At 46.6% G+C, this 23,119-nt stretch overlaps 1 protein-coding gene across 1 annotated transcript in view; it reads right to left on the reverse strand.

Moving 5' to 3' along the window:
- Positions 1-8,893: 8,893 nt before the first annotated feature.
- Positions 8,894-23,119, reverse strand: part of EBF2 (EBF transcription factor 2) — a 127,230-nt gene continuing 113,004 nt past the window's right edge. Inside the window, exons 12-16 of the mRNA XM_084221891.1 lie at positions 22,373-22,438; positions 21,483-21,660; positions 19,319-19,504; positions 16,687-16,854; positions 8,894-9,323 (exon numbers count right to left, since the gene is read on the reverse strand). Of these exons, the coding sequence (XP_084078017.1) occupies positions 9,292-9,323; positions 16,687-16,854; positions 19,319-19,504; positions 21,483-21,660; positions 22,373-22,438 (630 nt within the window). The 3' untranslated portion in view covers positions 8,894-9,291. The remainder of the gene's footprint in view (positions 9,324-16,686; positions 16,855-19,318; positions 19,505-21,482; positions 21,661-22,372; positions 22,439-23,119) is intronic.

The following is a 23,119-nucleotide window of genomic DNA, read 5'->3' on the forward strand; positions in this document are numbered from 1 at the left end:
CCCCTGTGTCTGTGCTGTGAGAGGCACGGGAGCAGTGGGCAGGAGAGCAGGGGTGGGGGCTGATGTGGTTATCAATTGTTTGGTGTTGTGGTGAGGGTCCCAGGACGAGGGAAGAGGTGAGAATCTTGACTCCTTGTTTCAGAAGGCTGATATGATATGATATGATATGATATGACATGATATTTATTATATTATATTAAAAATGCTACACTAAAACTGTACTAAAAGAAATCGAGAGAGAGGATTTTATCAGAAGGCTGGAAAGGAATGAATAATAAAATATCATGAGACTCAGAGAGCCCTGCACAGCTGGCTGGGATTGGCCATTAATTAAAAACAATTCACATGCTGGGCAAACAGTTCTCCAAACCACATCCCAAAGTAGCCAAACATGGAGCAGCTGAAGCTGCCCAGCTTCTCAGGAGAAAAGATCCTGGCAAAGGGATTTTTATAAAATATGACAGTGACATCTGGAGGATTGGGAATTCCATCCTCTGAGGAAGGAGGGGGGCACTGAGCCTGCCCTGGGCTGAAGCTCTGCAGGTGTGGTGCTGAGGGGACAGGGACCATTCCCATCCTGGCAATTTGAGGTGTTGCATCAGGACTCCAAGTCTGTGGTGTGCCCTGGGAAAGCTGGACCTGGAATCCCTCCCAAAACAGCAAACTGGGAGAGGGAGGAGCAGAGGGGACAGAGCAGGGGCTGGAGTTGGGTGGGACCAGCACAGCTCCTTCCAGGCACCACCTTTCAGGATGCCACCCTTAAAAATGGGCTCTGGATGGAATCATTGAGACCAGGAGACAGGAAGAGACACCAAAGGAGGGCTGGGGAACACTTGGAGGGATGTGAGCTCTCCAAAAAGAGCTGGGAGGAAAAGGACAAGGTGAAAACCTGGTTTAAAACCTCATTGTAAAACTCAAATTCATAAAGGAAGGAGCGTGACAAATCAGATGGGTGCAGGTGCCCCACTCCTGTCCCTTGGGTACACAAAGTTCAGAGATCAGCTAAATCATAGGCCTCACCAAAATTCCATCTCCTGCAGTCCAATAAACCTGTGCAGGTCCTAGAAACCCTCTGCAAATGTTCTTAAACCTGAGCTCATCCATAAAAGTGGGACCTCCAGCTGAGAGCCCTGTCCCTGTGGGCAGGATTGGTGAATCCTCCTCTTACTGGGGGAGGAATAACTGGGAGCTGGAGGTGGGACTGGCAGCATCCCCTTCCCACACCCAGCTGATCAGGCTGGTGTGTTTTGGGCTGAAATCCGCTGCTCTTGCCAAACCCAGCCGGGTGGGTACGTTCTGAGTTGATCTGTTTTCAAACCCAGACAGTTGTTAATGAAACAGTTGCTGTTTTGTTGACAGAACATTAATTACTTGATCTTAGGACTTGGTAATTGCACGGGCCCCCTCTGTATACATCACTAATTACATTAGCAATTATATGGCATTTTAAAGACAAAGAAATGACTGCAGCAATTGCAGTGTCAGAGGGACCCTGCTGGTAAATTCCAATCAAGTCTCTGCAGTGGCAGGGAGGTGTTGGGACAAGTCCTTTTCCATCCCAAACCTGCACAAACCCCACTCTAGTGCTGGGGTGCTGCCCCAAGGCTCCCTAAATCAGGAGCCATCCAGGTTAGTTACACTCTTACAATTGATCCAAAGCATTCTCAAAAGGCTTCTTGCTGTTGGAAATATTTTTTTTCTCTATCACTCTTAGAGATGACGGAGTCATATCTTGAAAATCACAACTAAAATTAGGAGTAACCAGCAGTGTAAAATGCCTCTCTGAAAAGCTGCCCTGCATTTCCAGGGATCTTCCCTTGCCAATGCTTGGGCCAGAAGATGCCTTGGGAGGGTCCAGCTCTTGTGCCTCCAGGACGTGGGGGTTTGCACCCACATCTCCCTGTGGAAAAGGACGTGCCAAGGGCCAGGCTTGTGTTTTCTCATGTTTTAACCTTGCCAGACCTGACACAGGACGACAGATCCCATTTCCCTTCCCTGCTGGAACCCAGGACATCCCTTTGGCTGCCCTGGATGGCTCGAGCTCCTGCCAGGGGGCTCAGAGACCTTGGCACAGAGCCCAAGACCCCTGTGCCTTTGATTATGACCCATGGAAAAAAATTACCAACCTTATGTGAGGAATTACAAGCCACAAAAGTTTAAGTAGAATAATAGTGGTGAAAACAGGGTGAAAAGTAGATTTTTGGGGGTTTTAGAAGGAAGGTTTGGGGTCCCAAGGTGGAGGGATTTGGGCATGCCTTGTCCTTCTTTCTCCTTCTTCCCAGCCTCCGTGTTCAGGGTGATGGTGGCACTTTTGGACTGGGTTAAAGTAGGAACACACTGTCTAACGTAGGTGATAGGTATTAGAAAATTATTGTAAACCATGTACATGTAGATTTTAGTATAAAAACACAACAGCACCCTGAGGGCAGTCAGTGTGCCACAGACCAACCTGCTAGACAGACCTCAGCTGGTCAGGAAAAGAATGTTATAGGTAACAGAGAATAAACAACCTTGAAAGCAGAACAGAAGAATCCTGACTCCTTTGGTTGCCAGGCTGGGAAAAGGGACTTTCTGACACATCTTGGGGTCAGCCAGGACCACAGAGACCCCCAAGACCTCCCCTCCTCCCCCTGTGCTCCCCCAGGGCTCCCCCATTCCCTCCTGGGACGTGTTTTGGAGCCTTCCCCCTCAGGAGGGAGAAGTGTTGGGTTTCCCCTTCCCTTATCTCTGGTGTTTGTTCTCCTCAGCTCCCTCCCCAGCTGCTGGTTAATCCAGTCCTGCCCACGGAGTTAATGAGACATTCCTGCCTCAATAACGTGCTGCCATGAGAGCTGCAGATCCCTGCACCTCAGCAGCTGTGTGTTGTCACAGAGATAAATATTTTAGCCAGGCTGGCAATTCCCTGCCTGCCCTGCACTGGTGGCTGAAGGAGTGGCTTTTGTTTCACCTTTTATTAAAGTGAAATTCAAATTATTTCCATCTAGAAAATACCTGTAAAGAAAGAAAGAAACAAGCAAAATCAGGTGGGAGAGGATGTGCTGTTCTAGGAGGCCTTTCTGAGCCAGGGCAGATCAACCTGGCCGTGCCCAGATGTGACTGTCCCCTCCCTGGGGAAGGACAACCTGCACAGACAGTCACTGAGCACTCCTAGAATTCCCATTACCACTGCTCTTAGGAGGAATATTCCTTGGCTCTTCCTGATACTCCACAAATTCACAGTGACCCAGACACTTTGCCTTTGGAAAAGGGCCCCTTTCTCAGTCTGATGTCACCAAAGTCATTCGGCTCTTCCCAGAGTTGGAGGGAAGGCTGCACATCTGATCTTCCTGTAAAACCTGGTTAGCCAAGGATTTAACATGTAAGGAGATTTCAAAACTTTACTGCTCTTAACATTGACCAAAAAACTTCTTTTCATAATGTTTTATAAGAATGGAGTAAAATTGATAATGAAATACATTCATGACAATGATCCTAGAGAATTTATTTTTGTTTTTCAAGACATTTCTGTGTAGATAATCCTAGCTAATCGGAGCTAATTGGGCTTGTAGGCCCTTGTTCATGTGCTTATTTGAGTTAAAAACTTGATTTTTTGGTCTGAAACTGTCATACATCTCATTCTTCCCCCCCGAGCATTTTGTTGCTCAGGCTTCAGCTCAGGGTGACACATCCCAGGCTGGTGTTTGTATCTGTCCATCATCAGGTCCTTAGGAGATGTAAGAAAAGCAGGAGTGGAGCAGCAGATCTGCAGCTTTCATCTGCCCAGCACACTTCCTCCCTGGGACACAACAGTAGGGCCCTGTTCAAGGCTCAGAAGCTCTTTCACAGGAACTGGGATTTTTATCACCAAAATCATCACTTAAAACACTGCTGGGATTCCTTGGGGGGAAAGAGCTGAGTAAGACTTTCAGGAGAATGGGCCTCTGTTCAGGAGGAGATGAAGGATATTTCATCAGGACAGTGGAAAACCTGGGTTTCAGTGCTGGATGAAGGTCAGCTGCTGATTGCACGCTATCCTGAAAGGAGGAATGGTGCAGGTTACCAAAACCCTCTGTTTTCTCCTCAGTTCTGGGCTGATAGTGCCTCCTGTTTTCAGATGCTTTCACTGACATCTGGCAATAATTTAAATACTGACTCACATTCTGTCAAAAATGTCAGTAAAAGTGACCTTCATCATTAAATTTTCATTTGTTTGAACCTTTCCAGTAATCTTCATTGAAGAAAATGGAATATTCCTGGTTCAAATGGCCAATTACTGTTTTCCAAGCAGTTTTCAGCACTCTGTTTTGTCCATCCCTGTGGCTGAGATGCACTCTGCACAAGAGGGAGTAAATATATCCCAATTATTTTTGGGAGCCAGTGTGATTCCCCTCTGCAGCATCAGTTTGTTGTTTGCTCAGAGTTTTGCACAAAACCAAAATGCCTAAAACAGGAGCAACCCCAAATTTAGTCCAGGGCAAAGTCAGGATCAGTCAGTCCAAGCTTTTAATTTTGATTTTGTTCTTTGACCGACTGTGTACTCATAACAAAAAGGGGAGGTGTCCAAAAAGGTGTCCAAATTCCCCCTGTCCCACCCTTTGAGTCCTCCCCCCCCAAAAGGACTGAGCTCTCACAAGGTGTTGTCATTTGTAATAAAGGAATGGTCAGAAAAGACCATTAATTATCCTAATTATCCTATTATTCCATGCCCAGCATAATCTCAACCGGGCTCTCCCAAATTGGGGTTGGATGTTTTACAGGCAAATCTTCCAATCTTGATTTAAAAACTCTCACATAACATTTTACACCATTTTTAAAGTGTTATTGTTACTGTGAGGGACCCATAAAGATGATAAAGAAGCAGATTGAACACTCTGAAATTAAGATAATTCCCCCCTTATTTACAGTACAAAAATTTTATTTTTTTTGTTAGGATAATTTAAAGTTTAAAACGGAAGTAGACATACTCATTTTACAAACAAGATATTCTTCCATAAGTAGGACCATTAAAAACAGTAAACAAAAAAACCAAAAAGCTATCTTTACAAAAGCTCTGTGCATAGCAACTTCATACTGTATATAACTGACAAAGCAAAAAAACCCAAAAAACAAAAAACCAAAAAAACAACCAGCCAACCCCAACCAAACCCCAAAACTATACAGGAGGGAGAAATGAGGCCTTAAATTACAGGAGGGAGGAATGGTTTGGAGAAACCATGCAGATTGGAGGTGTGCAAAGAAAGAGGGAGAGGAAGATGCTCTGCTGAGATAAATGAGGAGATCAAACCAGCTCTTCAGACGTTATGATGAAATTTGTCATTACCTATTGCAACACTTTCATCTTCCCAGTGGCAAAGAGGAAAACTCTCAGGGAATTGTCAACAGCAACCAGTCAGAGAGGACAGGTTTGCTTGTTACAGGGAAAAAATTCTCACACATCAGTTCTGGAATCATCTTTTCCCTCTTGGTCGAGTGTTTTGCCACTGCCAAAGTCCTTTTCCATGGCTAAGGGGTCCTGATTGTGTTTATTTAAAGATGTTTTTCTCTGTAAACCTCAATTAATTCTACACTCATCTCTAGTACCATGATTTCCCTGCATGAGCAAAATCCATGTTCTAAATAATTCCTAGGTTTAATTTTTTTTTTTTTTGCTCAAAGCAAACCAGATTTTTCATATTTGCATCAACACAAGCAATTCCTCTTCTGCAAATGCTTGGAGCAGCTTTTCAGGCAGGTTTCTCTTTTTCACTTGGACTCATGGCAACTGGGCAACTGGACAGAACTAATAAAAATAACTGAAGGGTGAAAGGAATGTTCAGTGCTCCAGAAACTTTCCTTTTTGTTTTTTTATGTTTTATTGCCAGACTGTCATTTTTACCCCTGAATCTTCCCAAGATTTCAGTGATGTGGTAGACCTTTCTTTCATGTACCTGTGCTGACTAAGCAAAAGTCAAACAGAAGGATGGACAAAACCCAGCTTTTCCCATTAAATATCTCTCTTTTTTTTTCAGTTGGAAACTTTCCTGACTGAAATTTTGTAATGAAAATACCATTTGCTAAGAAAAAAGAAGAGGATTTAAGGTAGCAAACTGCTGCTCTCCAGCAGGTGGTCTAGAAATTCCTATTGATCTGGAATATTTGCCAGACAGACTATTGAGTGTATTTGATGATCAATTTTAGAAGAAGCCTTTACAGAGAAGGGCAGAATATTCTGAATATTCAGAATCTTCGTGCTTCAGAGCTGTTTGGGGTTTTTGGTAGATGGGAATGGAGGAAGGGATTTGATAGAATGAGCCTGGTCCACCAAGATAATTTTTGGAATTAGGACTCAATGTGTTTTGACTGCAATTTATAGAAGTCTTAATACAAACTCTTCCAATCCTTAAGCTATTTTTATCCCTGGATAAATGCATAATTCCAAACATGGATTTGGACTTCCTACTTAGCCCTGCTGGGATATCACTACCTATGAATATAGGGAATATTTGGGGGGTTTTGTTGTTGCTGTTTTGCTGTTTGGAGCATCCAGGTCAGACCCTGCACCCTGTTGTGCTATCAGAGATACACTGACAGCTCCAGAGCTTTTAACATCTCTCACCCTTTGAGATTTCAGGGCTCACTTGCTTTCAGGGCTGCTGGTTGACCTCCAGGGGCTGCCACGTCCTTGGTGGCACGAGGGGCACGCAGAGAACCCCTAAGGACAATCAGCCTGCAGCCACAACTAACAGGGATTTATTTTATTTCATTGTTTTGTGGAACTCAGTTTCAGTAGTCTGACTGTGAAACATTAATTATATCCATGTTCCTTAAACCCACATTATTCCCACCAAACCTCCTTAAATTGTTGTTTTTGCTGATACAAGTTGGGCCTTGAGTTTCAGAAGAGATTAATCCTCCTCCACCTTTTTAAAATGGACTCAATGGCATCGAGAAGGCACCAAATGAAGACCCTGCCAAACCTCCCAGCACAGTCAGGAACACAAAACTCCTTCCCAACAAGGGAACTTCCTTCAGGAGGGGCCAGCCCAGCCCAGCTGGGGTCTGCAGCCCCTCGGATCTCCTGCAGAATTCCACCTGCAGGGCAGGGATTTATCCCATGAGCTGCACCAGGAAAGGGAGCCTGGGGGCCCTGGTGCCATCCCTGGAGGGGCTGTTCAGCCTGGGGCCCTGGTGCCATCCCTGGAGGGGTTGTTCAGCCTGGGGCCCTGGTGCCATCCCTGGAGGGGTTGTTCAGCCTGGGGGCCCTGGTGCCATCCCTGGAGGGGTTGTTCAGCCTGGGGGCCTGGTGCCATCCCTGGAGGGGTTGTTCAGCCTGGGGCCCTGGTGCCATCCCTGGAGGGGTTGTTCAGCCTCTGGCAGTGCCCAAGGCCAGGCTGGACAGGCTTGGAGCACCCTGGGCAGTGGGAGCTGTCCCTGCCCTGGCAGGGGTGGCCCTGGGTGGGCTGTAAGGTCCCTCCAACCCCATCATTCCAGGATTTCCTGATTCCATGCCCTGCTCTCCCAAACCCTGTCCCTAGGTCATCCCCCCTCAGCCTCCCATCACTGTCCACCTGTGGACCTGCAGAGAGGATTTTTGGCTCTTCCTAATCCCAGTCAGCTCCACAACAGCCCCAAAAGAGCTCAGCCATGTGACCTGTCCCAGTTTCACCATCCCAAGCCCAGCTCAACTTCTGCCATCCCTAAAGATCACCAAGAACAATTTTGCTTACCCATCCATGAAACTACTGGCAAATGGGTAAGTTCAGATCCTGGAGCCTTATTTAGGGTTTATTGATTACCATCAAGATGTTTCCACAGGAGCAATTGTCCATGCAGCCATTAATTGTGTGGATTTTAGAGGGGTCTCTGTAGTGGAACTGATTTTTTTTCCATCCCCCACAGTTTGGTTATTTCCAACAACCAAATTCTTTTGAGTGTCCTCTGGTTTAGTTGGACAATTCATGATTTATTTTACCAGACTTGTCCTCACCTTCCAATTTCAGGAGAGGAGATGCAAAGGAGAGCTGAACTCTTTTTTTAGGCTAAAATGCAGAAAAATTCAAAGCAATTGATTACCTCTATGAACTTCAATTATAACTGGCAAATACTTACCATTTTTAATGACTCAGGATAAAAGTGCATAAATCATTCAAATACATGTTCACCCTTTATAAATGCACCCTTAATATGAAGCATAACTGAACTTAAGGTGTTCTAACTACATGAAAACCCCAGAGAACCCTTCCCCTCCTAATTCATACATTGAATCTATAAAATAAACTCAGTACCTCATGAAAAATCCGATTCACTCAAATCCCTAAGTGCCACTCACTCGTCAGCTGGGTCTTTGAGACTTAGCAGTTAATCTTAGTACCTGAATATTTTAATTGAAGCAAAAAATGGAAAGGGGGGGAAAGATGAGGAGGGTGAAAAATTCCTACATGAGCTGTTTACCACAATGTAGGTAAAAGTTTCTGAGGGTTTTGTTAATCAGAAGGAATCCTATACATCCTTGCACATAAATTCAGTAAGAGGGGGGGAAAGTGAGGAGCAAATGCAGCAGTAATAATATATCTCAAACTTATCACTACATTTTTGCATCATCTGTCTTCATTGTACAACTGGAGGAAAAAATCCAAAACAGGGTTTAATTTCTACCTCTACATACAATAAGTTACAAGTTTATTTATTTAAATAATTGTAAAACATCTTACATTTTTTAAAGAGGTTAAACTATAAGCAAATACACACATACACCAAAGTTCCATCACTCATGTCAGTTTGTCCTAGAAATTCTTTCATGCTGGTACCCTGTTTTGTTGAATTGTTTTTCTGCATAAACTAAATCGATATCTGAAAGGCTCCATAGAAAATAGAAACTTCAACTTTTTTTACCCCTACAAAGTAAAACAAATTGTATCCAAAATATCAACCTTGAATCATTTTGCCAATTTCTTTTTTTCCTTTGAGTATTTTACAAATCTTAGGAAGGTTTTCGTGTCTTCCAGGAAAGACTTTGCATTTCTAATTCCATTCTGCCAACTCTTGTTCGTCCTGGCTCTTGCTGATTCTTCATTCCCAATGTTTGAGGAGTTGATGTGGTTGTGTCAGAAATATGAAACAGGTAAATGATGCCGACTTCTATCTCGTCCAATCCATAAAAAATGTTCCTTTTTTTTTCCTGGGTCTGGCTTTTCCCCAAAAAAGAGCTTGTAGTGCTATTTTTTTCTTTTTAGTGGTCCATCACAATAAGTAGTTTTGTGCTGTAAAAGAAAAATGAAAAAAAAAGGAGGAAAAAAAGGAAGAGGGAGGGAGAGCAGCAAAGCTGCCCCTTCCTTACATCGGGGGAATGACAAGACCAGTCATGGCTGAAAAAGAAAAGTGAAAAAGATGAAATTGTGACACAATGTTATGGAACAAAATCTATCGAGCCCTTTACCCTCCTGTGAGCAGTCAGGAATCACAGGAAGGGCCTGATCTGAGGTCAAAGTAGAGTTTTTGTGTCTTTAAATCTTTTGGTGCTGTGGTGAGAACTGTGAGGACTGACTGTGACACAGCAATGGCAAAAGGCTGTTCCAGGGTGAAAAGGAATCAATTCCTCCCTGGGAGGGTGGGGAGGGGCTGGGATGGAATTCCCAGGGAGCTGTGGCTGCCCCTGGATCCCTGGAGTGCCCAAGGCCAGGCTGGAGCCCCTGGGACAGTGGGAGCTGTCCCTGCCAGGGCAGGGGGGGCACTGGGTGGGATTTAAAGTCCCTTCCCAAACCACTCCATGGTTTTGTGATTCTGTGAAAAGCCCAGGCCCACCAGGGTTACTAAATGGATGAAAAAGGGAGAGGATTAATTCCATTCATGTGCATTTGCAGAAAAACCTTCCCATTTTTGGGTTCTTATCTCTGAGAGAAATCCTTGGAGGTGGGCATTGCTCAGAACTGTCCCCACTTTCAGACTTCTCAAGCTGAACACTCAAAACCATCCTCAAAACCCAAAACTGAGCAGGGTCTGTGCTCCAAAACCCAAACCTGAGCAGGGTCTGTGCTCCCTGCCCACCCTGCTCATCTGCTTGGAAGGGCTGGGAGCAAGGAAAGGTGTGGAAGCAAAGGAACTGCCCCTGTGCTCCTGACAAGTCTGAGCCAGGGAATTCCAAGCCCTGAGCCATGGGCCAGTGGAAGCAGCCTCACTTCCTCTCTTGGTTTGCCCCAGTGGCTGAGTCACTGCAGCCCTGCCTGGCACACTCCCAGAACACCGGGCTTATGTCAATTATTTATTAGTCATTCTCCTCCTTTAATTGCAGCTCTGCTCTCGTAACCAGCAGCAGCATTTGGAGCTGCCTGGGACTGGTGCTGCTCCCCGAGCTTTGAGGGGTGAGTTGAGTTTGGATGTATTTATATAACAAATGAGTCAGTCACGTTTTCAAAGGGGCCTCGCTGCAGTGCGAGGTCCTAATCCTGCAAAGATTTATGTTCACTGCAATTTGTGGAATTATTGGTGTGTTTAAAGGCCTGTCCCACTGAGAATTCATTTCACCCTTTCCTTGAGAGGGTTTCAAAAAGTGCTTTGGGCAAGTTCCTGAGCTAACACAAGTCTGTTACTGGAGCTGTGTTTTTAAACAACTGTGGATATGGTCTGTGATTTAATACAATAGGAAAATAAATATTTTCATATTTTCTTACTGACTGGGGCTAAAGTCCGTGCCAATTTTAGCAGATAGCTGAAAGGGAAAGTGAAACCCAACAGCCTGAAGTCAAACAGATACCTTTTGTAATTGCTTTGGAATTTGCTGTTGTTCCTCGTATTTTCAAACCTAAATAAAGCAGGTAAACACTTTCATGCCTGTTTTTGGGATGTGTGTGAATGCACTAGAAAGATTTTCTGGTGACACCAAGGATGCTGCTCCATTCCTTCTCCTCACCCCCAAACCCCAAAAATGATCCTGCTGGAGGTGTCCCAGAGTGGCATGGAGAGCTGGCTATTGACCCCACGCCTGCCTCTCTGTCCCTAGAAGGGAAAACTTGGTTTTGCCTTGGATTTGTGCTCTGCTCCAGGCTCTGCTGGGCTGGAGGAAGAGGTGAGCACGTGTCCTCCGTGCTGGCTCCATCCCTGGTGTCCCAGGGGAGCAGATCCTCGTGCTCTGCTCCAGGCAGAATCATCCAGGCTGCCTGCAGGAGTTTAAAGGGTTTGTCTGAGGTGTCCTGGCTGGGCCTTTGCCTGAAGCAGGTAAAGGAGCACCTGCACAGACAGTGCCTGCCTTGTCCCCATCCAGGATCACCTTTCCTGGCTGTGGGCACAGGGGCTGCACCCCGGAACAGCTGAGCACAGCTTGGTTCCAGCCATGCAGGGGTTGGTGCCAGTGCAGCTTCAGCTCTGCTCCCAAGAGAGCCACTCCGTAATGGCATAAATGCCTTTTTGTGGTGCTATTTTTATTAACAGTATTTTCACTATTTTAATCAAGGAAACTTCCAGCAAAGCAAGGCAAAGCTTAAACCTGAGTTTTTGCCATGTCTCTTCAAAAATACTTTGAGGAAACTTGTAGATGCATCATTTTGGGAAGCTGCTTAACTTTAAATGAAAGCACATTTGTTACCGTAGAATTGGAGATATTAATAATAAAATATGTACTAGAATGAACAGGTTTCCAGAGAAGCTGTGGCTTCTCCATCCCTGGAAGTGCCCAAGGCCAGGTTGGATGGGGCTTGGAGCAGCCTGGGATAGTGGAAGGTGTCCCTGCCCCTGGCAGGGAGTGGCACTGGATGGGTTTTGTTGTCCCTCCCAATCCAAATGATCCTGGGATTTTGAGATTCCATGATCTGATATAGCAAGTTCTATAACACAGAAAATACAAGCAAAGCCTGATTTGTGTCACTGGCATTTCATTCTCAGTCTCACCTCCTCCTGCAACAAAGAATGAGTCGGTGGAGGAATATTGGCTGGAATTCTCACCTGGTTTTCCCCAGCTCATCTCTCAGCTTCTCTCTTTTCACACACCCTGCTCTGCCCATTTCCACCCCACCTCCACTCCCCGTTGGGGCTGCACTGTCAAAAGCCTATTCCCAGCCTGGATCGCTTTTTATTGAATGTTTGGGAGGTTTGGATTAAGGTCTTACACTGCTAGCAAAGCTGTAATTATTTTTGCCTGTATTACTATATATTGAATCGATGTAACTTTTCAATAAAGGTGGTTCAATGCAGGACACTCCCTGATGAGTTGGGAATATAGCAACCACCAGTCATTATCCCAGAGGGTCTTTTTTTTTTTCTCTTGGATGGAAATGGAAAAAGAATTAGAGATGAGCCTTATTGTATTAACCTTGACAGCTTGCAATTATCAACTGAAACACTTGATTAAAATTGTCACAAGGTTGGAGAATTTTTTTATAAATAAATAATCCAAGATGGGTAGCACCCAGATGATCTGGTGATAGGCACCTTTAATGGCTGTAATTAATAATGATCACAAGCCTGGTGAGTACAAGTGGCCTTTGGAAAACTCTCTTGGAGTGGAAAAGGACTCGCTGCAATTCAGATGTGAGAACTGGGAAGGGGATCAGTGCTGGACTCCAGGATCATGGAATGGTTTGGGATGGAAGGGACATTACTGATCTCATCCAGCCCCTGCCCTGGCTGGGACACCTCCCACTGTCCCAGGCTGCCCCAACCTGGCCTTGGACATTCCAGGGCTGGGGCAGCCTCAGTTTCTCTGGGAATTTCATCCCAGCCCCTCACCACCCTCGCAGGGAGCAAATCCTCCTAAAATACATTCTTGGGGAAAAAACACTCCCTGTAAACTGCTGGAATAATGGGAATGCAAATCTGAGGATGAACATTGCACAGCTGCTCCTGTTTAGAGTGGTTTTAATCCAGGCCTAAATACTGCTGTGGTCAACAAATATGGAAGCTCTAATCTAGATTTTCCTTGCTGCCTGTAAGGAGAGTGGCATGCTCTAAGGGGCTGGGGAAGGAGAAGGAGAAGGAGAAGGAGAAGGAGAAGGAGAAGAAGGAGAAGGAGAAGGAGAAGGAGAAGGAGAAGGAGAAGGCGAAGGCGAAGGAGAAGGAGAAGGAGAAGGAGAAGGAGAAGGAGAAGGAGAAGGAGAAGGAGAAGGAGAAGGAGAAGGAGGAGAAGAAGAAAAAGAAGGAGAAGAAGAAGAAGGAGAAGAAGAAGGAGGAGAAGGAGAAGAAGAAGAAGAAGAAGAAGAAGAAGAAAAGAAGAAGAAGAAGAAGAAGAAGAAGAAGAAGAAGAAGAAGGAGAAGAAGAAGAAGAAGAAGAAGAAGGAGAAGAAGAAAAAGAAGAAGAAGAAGAAGGAGAAGAAGGAGAAGAAGAAGAAGGAGAAGGAGAAGAAGAAGAAGAAGAAGAAGAAGAAGAAGAAGAAGAAGAAGAAGAAGAAGAAGAAGGAGAAGAAGGAGAAGACAAGAAGACGAAGACTAAGGAGAAGGAGAAGATTATCATAGTCTAAATGTAGATATATAATTCTATAATATATATATTAATATTATATATTGAGGAGATGTTTTCCACATGTTATGGGTGGGGAAATTCGGAGTTGATGGGCTTTGGAAAGGGGCCTGCACATATTCACTGCTTGCCCTGTGCTTTTGCTATTGTCTCTCCAGCAGCATTTTTGGATACCTAAGTTTGATAAGTAAGTAAATAAATCCTGAATTCCATGCCCAGCACACCTATCCCTGTTTTCCAGCCCCAGGGGTGGTGTGGCAGGGGGCATTATCCATCTCCCCCTGCCTCAGTCCAGGCAAGAAGCCTCTTTGGGAGCCTCCTGTTGACTTTTTGGCCACATCTGTCTGTCAGCACTGTGGGAACGTTAATTTGGATATCAGGCTGCGTGTACCTGGATCTTTTCCAAAGCATGTGCTCCCCAGCTTGCATCAATTTAAATATTTCAGCTGGAATTTGCATCCATGGCTGAAAGAGTTCAATAGTTACCAAGACCTGGCCTAACAAGCCTTGTTTCTTCTCGCTCTGTCACTGACCAGTTCTGCTGTATTGGATACTTAAATTTATGAGTTTACTCATGTTTGTGTTGGTGTACAGGTAGAAATCCCACAAAGAAAGGGATGTGGTAAATAAATTCTGTATCCATTTATCTCTGATTTTGCTAATTCAGCAATTATTCACAACCTTAACTCCTAGATTAATCCTGACCAGCTCAGGACTGGACTTTGGTCAGTAGAAATGGATGGATGTCAGGTTTTAGCTTTGAGATTTTGTTATATTTAATATTAAAGCTCAATTTTTAGAATCTCTCATTGATAACTGATTTCTAGACTGGATAAAATACGCTGTGAACACCGAATGGCATAGATGGCACCAGCTGCTCTCTAGTACTTTATTTCTTTGTAGGTTGGAAGAGAGATAAACTCTTTCTAAGCAGAGCATTGAGTGTTACCTTAAGGAAAATTATTAATTTAAATATTTCAGTAGTTTCTTATTCTGTCCTTTTTCTGTCTCCCAGAAGCAGCCTGAGTGGTTTTCTCTCTGATTTGTCTTTAGCACCACCTCAAGTAACTCCTTCAATTTAGGCTTAATATTTAGGCCTTCTTTACAAAACAGTTAGACAAGTCTAAAGCAGACTTAAATCTGTGCATTCACATGGTGAGATCAATGGACCCAGCCATTCTCAGGAAGAAAATTACCTTAGGAAAGCGTGGATTTTCTTGTAATTGGGGCAGGGGAAGAAGCTGTTTCAGAATTCTCTGAGTTAGCTTTTAAAAATGTTACTGTTTTTGTTCAGCACACTTAGAATTTCCTTATTACGTACAATAATCACACTTTCTGCAAGTTCCTGTGGCCCAGCTGAGGGTTTCTATCACACCCAGCCAAACAGGTGCTGTTTGTGGGGCTCATTTGGAATTACCACTGGCTCTTGGCACGGCTCAATTCCCAGAGCTGTGTTTCCTAGGCTATCTCCAGTGAAGTCTGAAGGAGCCAGATGACTTCCCAGGCCTATAAAGGCATTTTTTATGGAGACTTGGAGCATATTTATGTGCTGCACACACCCCCCCAGCCTGTTAAAAGCAAGAATTCGGTGCAGGTTTCCATTCTTATCTTACTGCTCACATTTGTTTCACAGATCACCTTTAAAGGGGCTGTAAATGGGCTGTGGGGCTCAATTCCCGGGCTGAGCCTAAACCTTGCAGCAGGTTTGTGTTCTGGGCAGAGCTGGGGATTAACTCTGCTCAGTTTAACAAGTCCCCCAGGCCTGAGGAGAAGCCGTTCCCCACAAAAGAGCCGAGATTCCCCTGGATTCCAGGGAAAGGTGGCCCTGCCTGTGCTGGGGGCTGCAACTGGATCTTAAAGGTCCTTCCCCAGCCCAAACCATTCTGGGGTGGAAACTCATGGGGTCAGAACATGGAAATCAGTGCCTGGCCCTGCTCTAAAGCCAAAAGCTTGGATTGATCCTCTAATCCAGCTGGGCTGGGGCAGGTTTTCACTCCTGAGCCCTGTAGGAGCTGTGTGATGGCACTCAGTGGTGGCAGGGGGCACTCAGTGGTGCCTGGTGGCACTCAGTTGATGCCTGGTGGCACTCAGTGGTGCCTGGGGACACTCAGTGGTGGCTGGTGGCACTCAGTGGTGGCTGGGGGTGCTCAGTGGTGCCTGGGGGCACTCAGGGATGCCTGGTGTCACTCAGTAGTGGCTGGTGACATTTAGTGGTGCCTGGTGGCACTCAGTGGTGCCTGGTGGCACTCAGTGGTGGCTGGGGGCACTCAGTGGTGCCTGGTGGCACTCAGTGGTGCCTGGAGACACTCAGTGATGCCTGGTGGCACTCAGTGGTGCCTGGGGACACTCAGTGGTGCCTGGTGGCACTCAGGGATGCCTGGTGGCCCTCAGTGGTGGCTGGTGACATTCAGTGATGCCTGGTGGCCCTCAGTGGTGCCTGGTGTCACTCAGTGGTGGCTGGGAACACTCAGTGATGCCTGGTGGCACTCAGTGGTGCCTGGGGACACTCAGTGATGCCTGGGGACATTCAGTGATGCCTGGGGCACTCAATGGTGGCTGGTGGCACTCAGGGTGATACCTGGTGGCCCTCAGTGGTGCCTGGTGGCACTCAGGTGATGCCTGGTGTCACTCAGTGATGCCTGGGGACACTCAGTGATGCCTGGGGACACTCAGGGTGATGCCTGGGGACACTCAGGGTGATGCCTGGTGACACTCAGGTGATGCCTGGGGGCACTTAGTGATGGCTGGTGGCACTCAGGGTGATGCCTGGTGGCACTCAGCAGTGCCTGGTGTCACTCAGGTGATGCCTGGTGGCACTCAGGGATGCCTGGTGGCACTCAGTGATGCCTGGTGGCACTCAGGTGATGCCTGGTGGCACTCAGTGGTGGCTGAGGACACTCAGTGGTGCCTGGGGGCACTCAGGTGATGCCTGGTGGCACTCAGGTGATGCCTGGTGGCACTCAGCAGTGCCTGGTGGCACTCAGTGGTGCCTGGTGGCCCTCAGTGATGCCTGGTGTCACTCAGTGGTGCCTGGTGGCCCTCAGCAGTGCCTGGTGTCACTCAGGTGATGCCTGGTGACACTCAGGGTGATGCCTGGCGACACTCAGTGATGCCTGGGGACACTCAGTGGTGCCTGGTGTCACTCAGGGATGCCTGGTGGCCCTCAGCAGTGCCTGGTGGCCCTCAGCAGTGCCTGGTGGCCCTCAGGGTGTTTCCCAGTGAGGCTGTGGTGTGCCTGGGCAGGAGCACATTCCCCCCCTGGCAGGAGCCCCGTGCCCGCTCACCTCGGAAGCCGTTCCCGTTGCCGCTGGAGCAGGCGGGGGAGGGGGAGCCCTGGGGCCTGATGACCGGAGCGAAGGCACTCTTCTGCTTGACTGCGGGGAACACCGAGGAGGAGAACGGGAGGATGGAAGAAGTGCTGGAGGAGCCGACTGTTGGACTTGAAGACATCACTGCCAAAGGAAAAAAAGGAATTTCTCATCAGAAACTCGGTGAAACTGTTTCAAGAATCCATTGTGTGATTCCTTGTTTTACCTCTCAAAGGAGGTCACATTCTCTCAGTGAGTATAATTAGAGTAAGTCTGGAGTAGAGAGGGAGTGAAACTGAATAGTTCAGAAAAAACGGTGCTTAATTCTTTCAAAATTAAGGGTGAGGGTGCCAGAAAATTGAAAATCATCAAGGGAAAAACAGAATCAATAGGAACTGTAATGTCCTATCCACTGTACTGTCCTTGGAATTTGGAAAGGTTGGCAAATCCTGAGTCTTCCCCAGTTTTTTAAAAATTAATTTTCCTTGGTTTCAAACTGCTGCTTAGATTTTACTCTAAATTGGCTGCTTTTTAAAGAAGTGCCTTGCACGAGAAAAGCCCCTTTCTAGCCCCAATAACTTGTCCAGGAACTGTTTGCTGAGCTTCCAGAACAATATCAGTCATTCCTCAGCAAAAGCAGGAATAAATAACAATATTTCATGTGAATTCCCACATCTCTTGGTAGTATTAGTTTGAAAGCACAATAACACAAGAGGGACCTGGTCCCTTCCTTATGGAAAGCTCCAGAAGAGGGGATAATAATAATAATAATAATAATAATAAGAATAAGAATAAGAATAAGAATAAGAATAAGAATAAGAATAAGAAGAAGAAGAAGAAGAAGAAGAAGAAGAAGAAGAAGTAGTTTAGCTCTTCATCCTGTTTTTATATATCTATACATATATAACATATATTTAATTATTTACTTCCACCATAGCTGGTGGTGTATACATTTTTTTTTTGTTTTTTTCACACATTCCCTAGACAAAGGGAAATCAAGGTAGGGAAGGAAAAGTGGCTGCTCATGGTAAAACAAGCAGAAATGGAGAGATTAATTCTATTCTATATTTCTGGTTATGAAGTTAATATGGTTTTACAGGAAATTGATCCCCAATTCAGCTCTCAGGTATTGATAATGCCTTCAAACTCATAAAGATTATTTCAGAGTGGCTTTTACCCAGGATTTGCAAAGTCTCTGTGCTAAAAGCAGGGGCTACTTGCTTAATAAAGCTGCAAATTGCACCTCATTTCCCACGGTGGCTTTGCCACTCAGGAATCTGCATAGGGATAAAACAATGGAGGAAAATAAAGTGCAACATTCAGAAAATGGGAGTTTTTTCTTGTTGGTACCCAAAGACACCCAACCCCAAAGAGAGCCTTTGGCTGGATGTGCCCTGAAGCATTTGCTGGTTTCTGGGGCAAGGGGGTGTTGCCACATTTCTCCTCACAGAGAAAAGCAAGGCACAATTCTTCCCAGGAATATTTCTGGGTTTCACATTCTCTGAACCTCAGAGAAAGGGAAAACACAATTCTAATCACTTGCTGTGCCTGTGTTTGTGCAAAAGTAGAATGGAATATGGAGATTGTTTACCCAGAGTGATGGAGTTTGTTTCCTTGGCCTGTCAGGGCCAGGTGTGTGTGAGTTGGGACTGTCACTGACAGTCACGAGATTCTGAGCAGAGTGCGCAGGTGTGTGCAGGGCTGAGTGCTTGGCAGACTCAGTTTACATGAAATTTATATAATATAGTATAATAAAGTAATTAATTAGCCTTCTGATATCCACAGAGTCCTCCTCATCATTCTCTCCCCTTCATCTCCTTTGATTTACAATAGGGGGGGCAGATCTCTGCCAAGGGTGTTCCCTGATCCCTTTGGTGTTTCTGGGGTAGGGGGGCCTTTGGCTGGGTGTGCCCTGAACCATTTGGCATTTCTGGGGCAGACCTCTGCCAAGGAGAGCCTGTGGTTGGGTGTTCCCCAGTCCCTGTGGCATGGGGCAGGGGCTGTGGCATGGGGCAGGGGGTCTGGGGCTGGGCGTTCCCTGGTCCCTGTGGCGTTTCTGGGGCAGGGGGCTGTGGCTGGGTGTTCCCCGGTCCCTTTGGGGTTTCTGGGGCAGGGCAGGGGCAGGGCAGGGGCAGGGCAGGAGCTGGGGCAGGGCGGGGCAGGGCAGGGCAGGGCGGGGCAGGGCGGGGCGGGGCAGGGCAGGGCAGGGGATGGCAGGGCAGGGGCAGGGCAGGGTGGGGCAGGGCAGGGGCAGGGCAGGGTGGGGCAGAGCGGGGCAGGGCGGGGCAGGGTGGGGCGGGGCAGGGCGGGGCAGGGCGGGGCAGGGCAGGGCGGGGCGGGGGATGGCAGGGCGGGGGATGGCAGGGGCAGGGCAGGGCGGGGCAGGGTGGGGCAGGGCAGGGCGGGGTAGGGCAGGGCAGGGGCAGGGCGGGGCAGGGTGGGGCAGGGCAGGGCAGGGCAGGCGGTCGGGGGGCACGGGCCGGGTGTTCCCTGATCCCTTCAGCGTTTCTGGGGCTGGGGCAGGGGCAGGGGAAGGGGAAGGGGAAGGGGAAGGGGAAGGGGAAGGGGAAGGGGAAGGGGAAGGGCAGGCACGGGGCACGGGCCGTACGTCCGTAGGGGGAGCCGCTCGGGGAGCCGTTGATGAAGCCGGGCGAGCCGGGCACGCCCAGGTTGCCCATGGGCACGTTGCTGTAGCCGTTCATGCTGCTGCTGGACGTGCTGTAGCTGGACTGCTGCGGGGTGGAGCTGGACGAGTACCCCCGCGGCGAGATGCTGCTGGTGTTCCTGATGTAACCTGGAAATAAAGCGCCTTTCAGAACTCCCTCCTGCACATCCCCTGCTTTCATAAATGCCATTGCAATCCAGATTATTTCAAATGTTTAGGCAACACCAAGAAATTCAGTGGGTTTTCCTGCAGTTAAAGTTCTGGACCAACCTAACTTTTTGGAATGATCCAATCGAATTTCATTTATTAAAATTTTAAATTAATTCAATGACCAGGACAACAGTGTGTGTGTGTGCTTATGTTTACCTGGTGTAGAATTTATAATATATGGGATTTTCTACCATTGAAGGGGGGCGGTTTTACTCTTCAAGTTATTGTTGAATTGTTAAATTACAGATAAAGCAAGTACATTTCTAAGGGGAAATTATAACCCATATAAAGTTTGTAGTTTAACTTTTCATTTCCTCTACTTGGGAGAAAGAATAAACTGGATAAGTAAAACCCATTTTTGTTCTATTAAAAAATGCTAACAAGTATTTGAGAGACAAAATTTAGCCTTGTTTTACGCCAAAAAGAGAGTTAAAAATGATAGCTACCAGCATAAAAGGATCAAATCATTATTCCAGCTGCCAAAGGGTCTTTCCATGAAAAAAATTTCATTAGAGATACTGAAACAATAATTACATTAAGAGTAGTCACTATTTAGATATTATATTTAGGTATGTCAAGTCAGGGAATTTCTGCTCATTTACATTATGAGGTTCTAATTCAGGGCTGGTAGGACCTTCAAAACATGAGCAAAATTATCTTCATGATGGATTTGAACTGGGCAGATAGAAAATTAACTTTAAACGACCTGGGTTTGCTGCCTTAGAGTGTTAAACACAGCCAATTATTGAGATCAACCACAGACTATGCGTGCTAAAAATCAAAATATTCAGGATGCAGAAAAGTTGAAAATTCTTTCCAGAAAATTCTTTCAATGTCAATGCATTGTTTTATGGTTGTTTTCCTCACAATCAATAGTGTATCTGGACTAAATGTAATACATACAATATATGAATGTTGGTAAAATTAGTACTGAAGCAGCTGCTTTAAAAACAAAAAAAGGGAAAAGTTCCCACCTCTGTGTGAGGTTTTGTTCCAGCTGCTGCCATTGCTGTTTGTGAAAATAGAGATATAATCAAAAAAATTGGTATTTTGAGGGGGAGGGAGGGAATTCAGGGGTGAATTGGTAGCAAAAGTAATCAAAAATTATTCAGATAACACATAGGGGCAGCACCACACTTTGGGATGCCCAGTGTGGGAATCTATAAAATCAGAGGGTTTGGGGAAAGCTTCTTTTTAGGTGAACTAAGAGGGAGAATTGTGGGAATCCATAAAATCAGAGGGTTTTGGGCAAGCTGCAGAGGGCAGGCCTCAGAGCCAGCAGAACTGAGATTGGAGCTGAGCTGTAGCCATGAGATTGGTCAGCAGAAAAGTTACATGAGATGTAGAAAGTAAGGACAAATAGACAATGGTCTGTGTATTAATGCTTGGCTGGAATAACTCCCTAAGCTACAGAAAAGTTTATCTAGAGAGATAATAGGGAGTTCTAAGCTTAATAATGGAGCTCTGAGCATCGTGTTTGAAGGCTCACAAGCAGGTGTTGTATCTGAAATAAGCAAGCATTGTTTAACCAAAGGTAACTGTGCTTAGAGTGGTTGGATGGAACCACTGTCAGTGTGCTTTGGCTTTGTGTGATTGGTGAAAAAACTTTTAAAGTGAGTTGTAACATTAAATTCTTGGTCTGCTGCTGGGGATGTGAGCTGCTGGCACCTTCCCATCGTCATAACCATGGAATGAGGCTGATGCTGGAAAATAAAACAGCCTGTGTCCCACAGCAGCCCCATCCCGCTGGTGATTTGTTCACAGACCCTCAGCCAGCAATGCCCAGAGTTAAAGGCACTGCTGGGCACAGGAGAGGTTGGCAATCAGATCCAGGGAAAGGCGATTGGAAGGGGGCTGGGTTGGGGTTTCCAGCTCCCGGGAACGCTCTGGGGCTCACCCTGGTTGTTGCCCTGTGCCGACTCGGAGATGCTGACGCCCAGCTGGCTGCCGTAGGAGTTGATGCCCATCATGGAGCTGTGGGCAGGGGAGCTGGGCAGCGCGGGGATCTGCGCGGGGTTGCGGGGCACGCTGTACAGCGCCTCGGCAATGTCGGCCGCGCGCTTCAGGATCAGCTCCTGCCAAGGAACCAACGGGGCACAGCTCAGGCAGGAACGGAGCAAAGGGAACCGGCCGGGAACCCCCGGGAACCTCCTGGGAACCTCCTGGGGCGCCCGGGAACCCCCCGGGAACCTCCTGAGAACCCCCTGGGAACCCCCCGAGAACCTCCCAGGAACCTCCTGGGACCCCCCGAAAACCCCCCGGGAACCTCCTGGGAACCCCCGGGAACCTCCTGGGAACCTCCTGGGAACCCCCTGGGAACCCCCTGGGAACCCCCTGGGAACCCCCTGGGAATGCCCCGGGAACCTCCTGGGAACCTCCTGGGAACCCCCTGGGAACCCCCGGGAACCTCCTGGGAACCCCCCAGGAACCCCTGGGAACCTCCTGGGACCCCCCTGGAACCCCCCGGGAACCTCCTGGAAACCCCCAGGAACTCCCCTGGAACCCCCCAGAACCTCCTGGGAACCCCCCGGGAACCTCCTGGGAACCTCCTGGCAGCCTCCTGGGAACTTCCTGGGAACCCCCAGGAACCTCCTGGGAACCCCCCGGGAACCCCCCGGGAACCTCCCGGGAACCCCCGGGAACCCCCCGGAAACCCCCCGGGAACCTCCCAGGAAATCCCCCAGGAACCCCCCGGGAACCTCCCAGGAAATCACCCGGGAACCCCCCAGGAACCCCCCGGGAACCCCCCGGGGCCGGGCTGCACTGCCCCACCCCCGGCAGCCTGACCTGGTTGTTGTGGGGTGTCCCGTACAGGGCCTCGACCAGGTCAGCAGCTCTTTTCAGCAGCATCTCCTGTGGGGCACAAGCAAAGAGGTGTTGTAAAGGCAAAAATAGCTCTGGTCAATAAAATGAAGTAAAATAAATGTATAATAAATAAAGAAAATAAATAAACAAAAATAAAAATAAATTAAATATATAATAAACAAAATAAAAGTATAGCAATAAAATTACAAAATAAATATATAATAAATAAGAATAAATACAAAATACAATTAATTAAATAAAATATAAATAAAATAACAATAAAAATAAACATATAATAAATAAAAATGAATACAAAATGCAATTAATTAACTAAATATGTAATAAATAAAAAACAAACAAATAACTAAATACAATAAACACAATAAAGTGGTAAAATAAAATAGAACAGGAGAAAATAAATAAAAGAAAATAATAAACTGAATAAGGCAGAATAGACTAGACTAACCTAATGTAAAAGAAAAAAATAAATACAACAAATAGAATAGAATAGAATAGAATAGAATAGAATAGAATAGAATAGAATAGAATAGAATAGAATAGAATAGAATAGAATAGAATAGAATAGAATAGAATAGTTAAATAAGTAAAACCATGAGCCCATATTCTCTCAAGTGACTCCAGTGTTTGTGTGTGGTCACTCTGAAGCCCGGGGCGGTTCAGGTGCTGTGTTCAGGTGTTATTTGCCAGGTGCCTGAGGAATTTAAGCCC

The sequence above is a fragment of the Fringilla coelebs genome, assembly GCF_963513975.1.
Source record: "Fringilla coelebs genome assembly, chromosome: 26".
NCBI classification, from domain to species: Eukaryota; Metazoa; Chordata; class Aves; order Passeriformes; family Fringillidae; genus Fringilla; species Fringilla coelebs.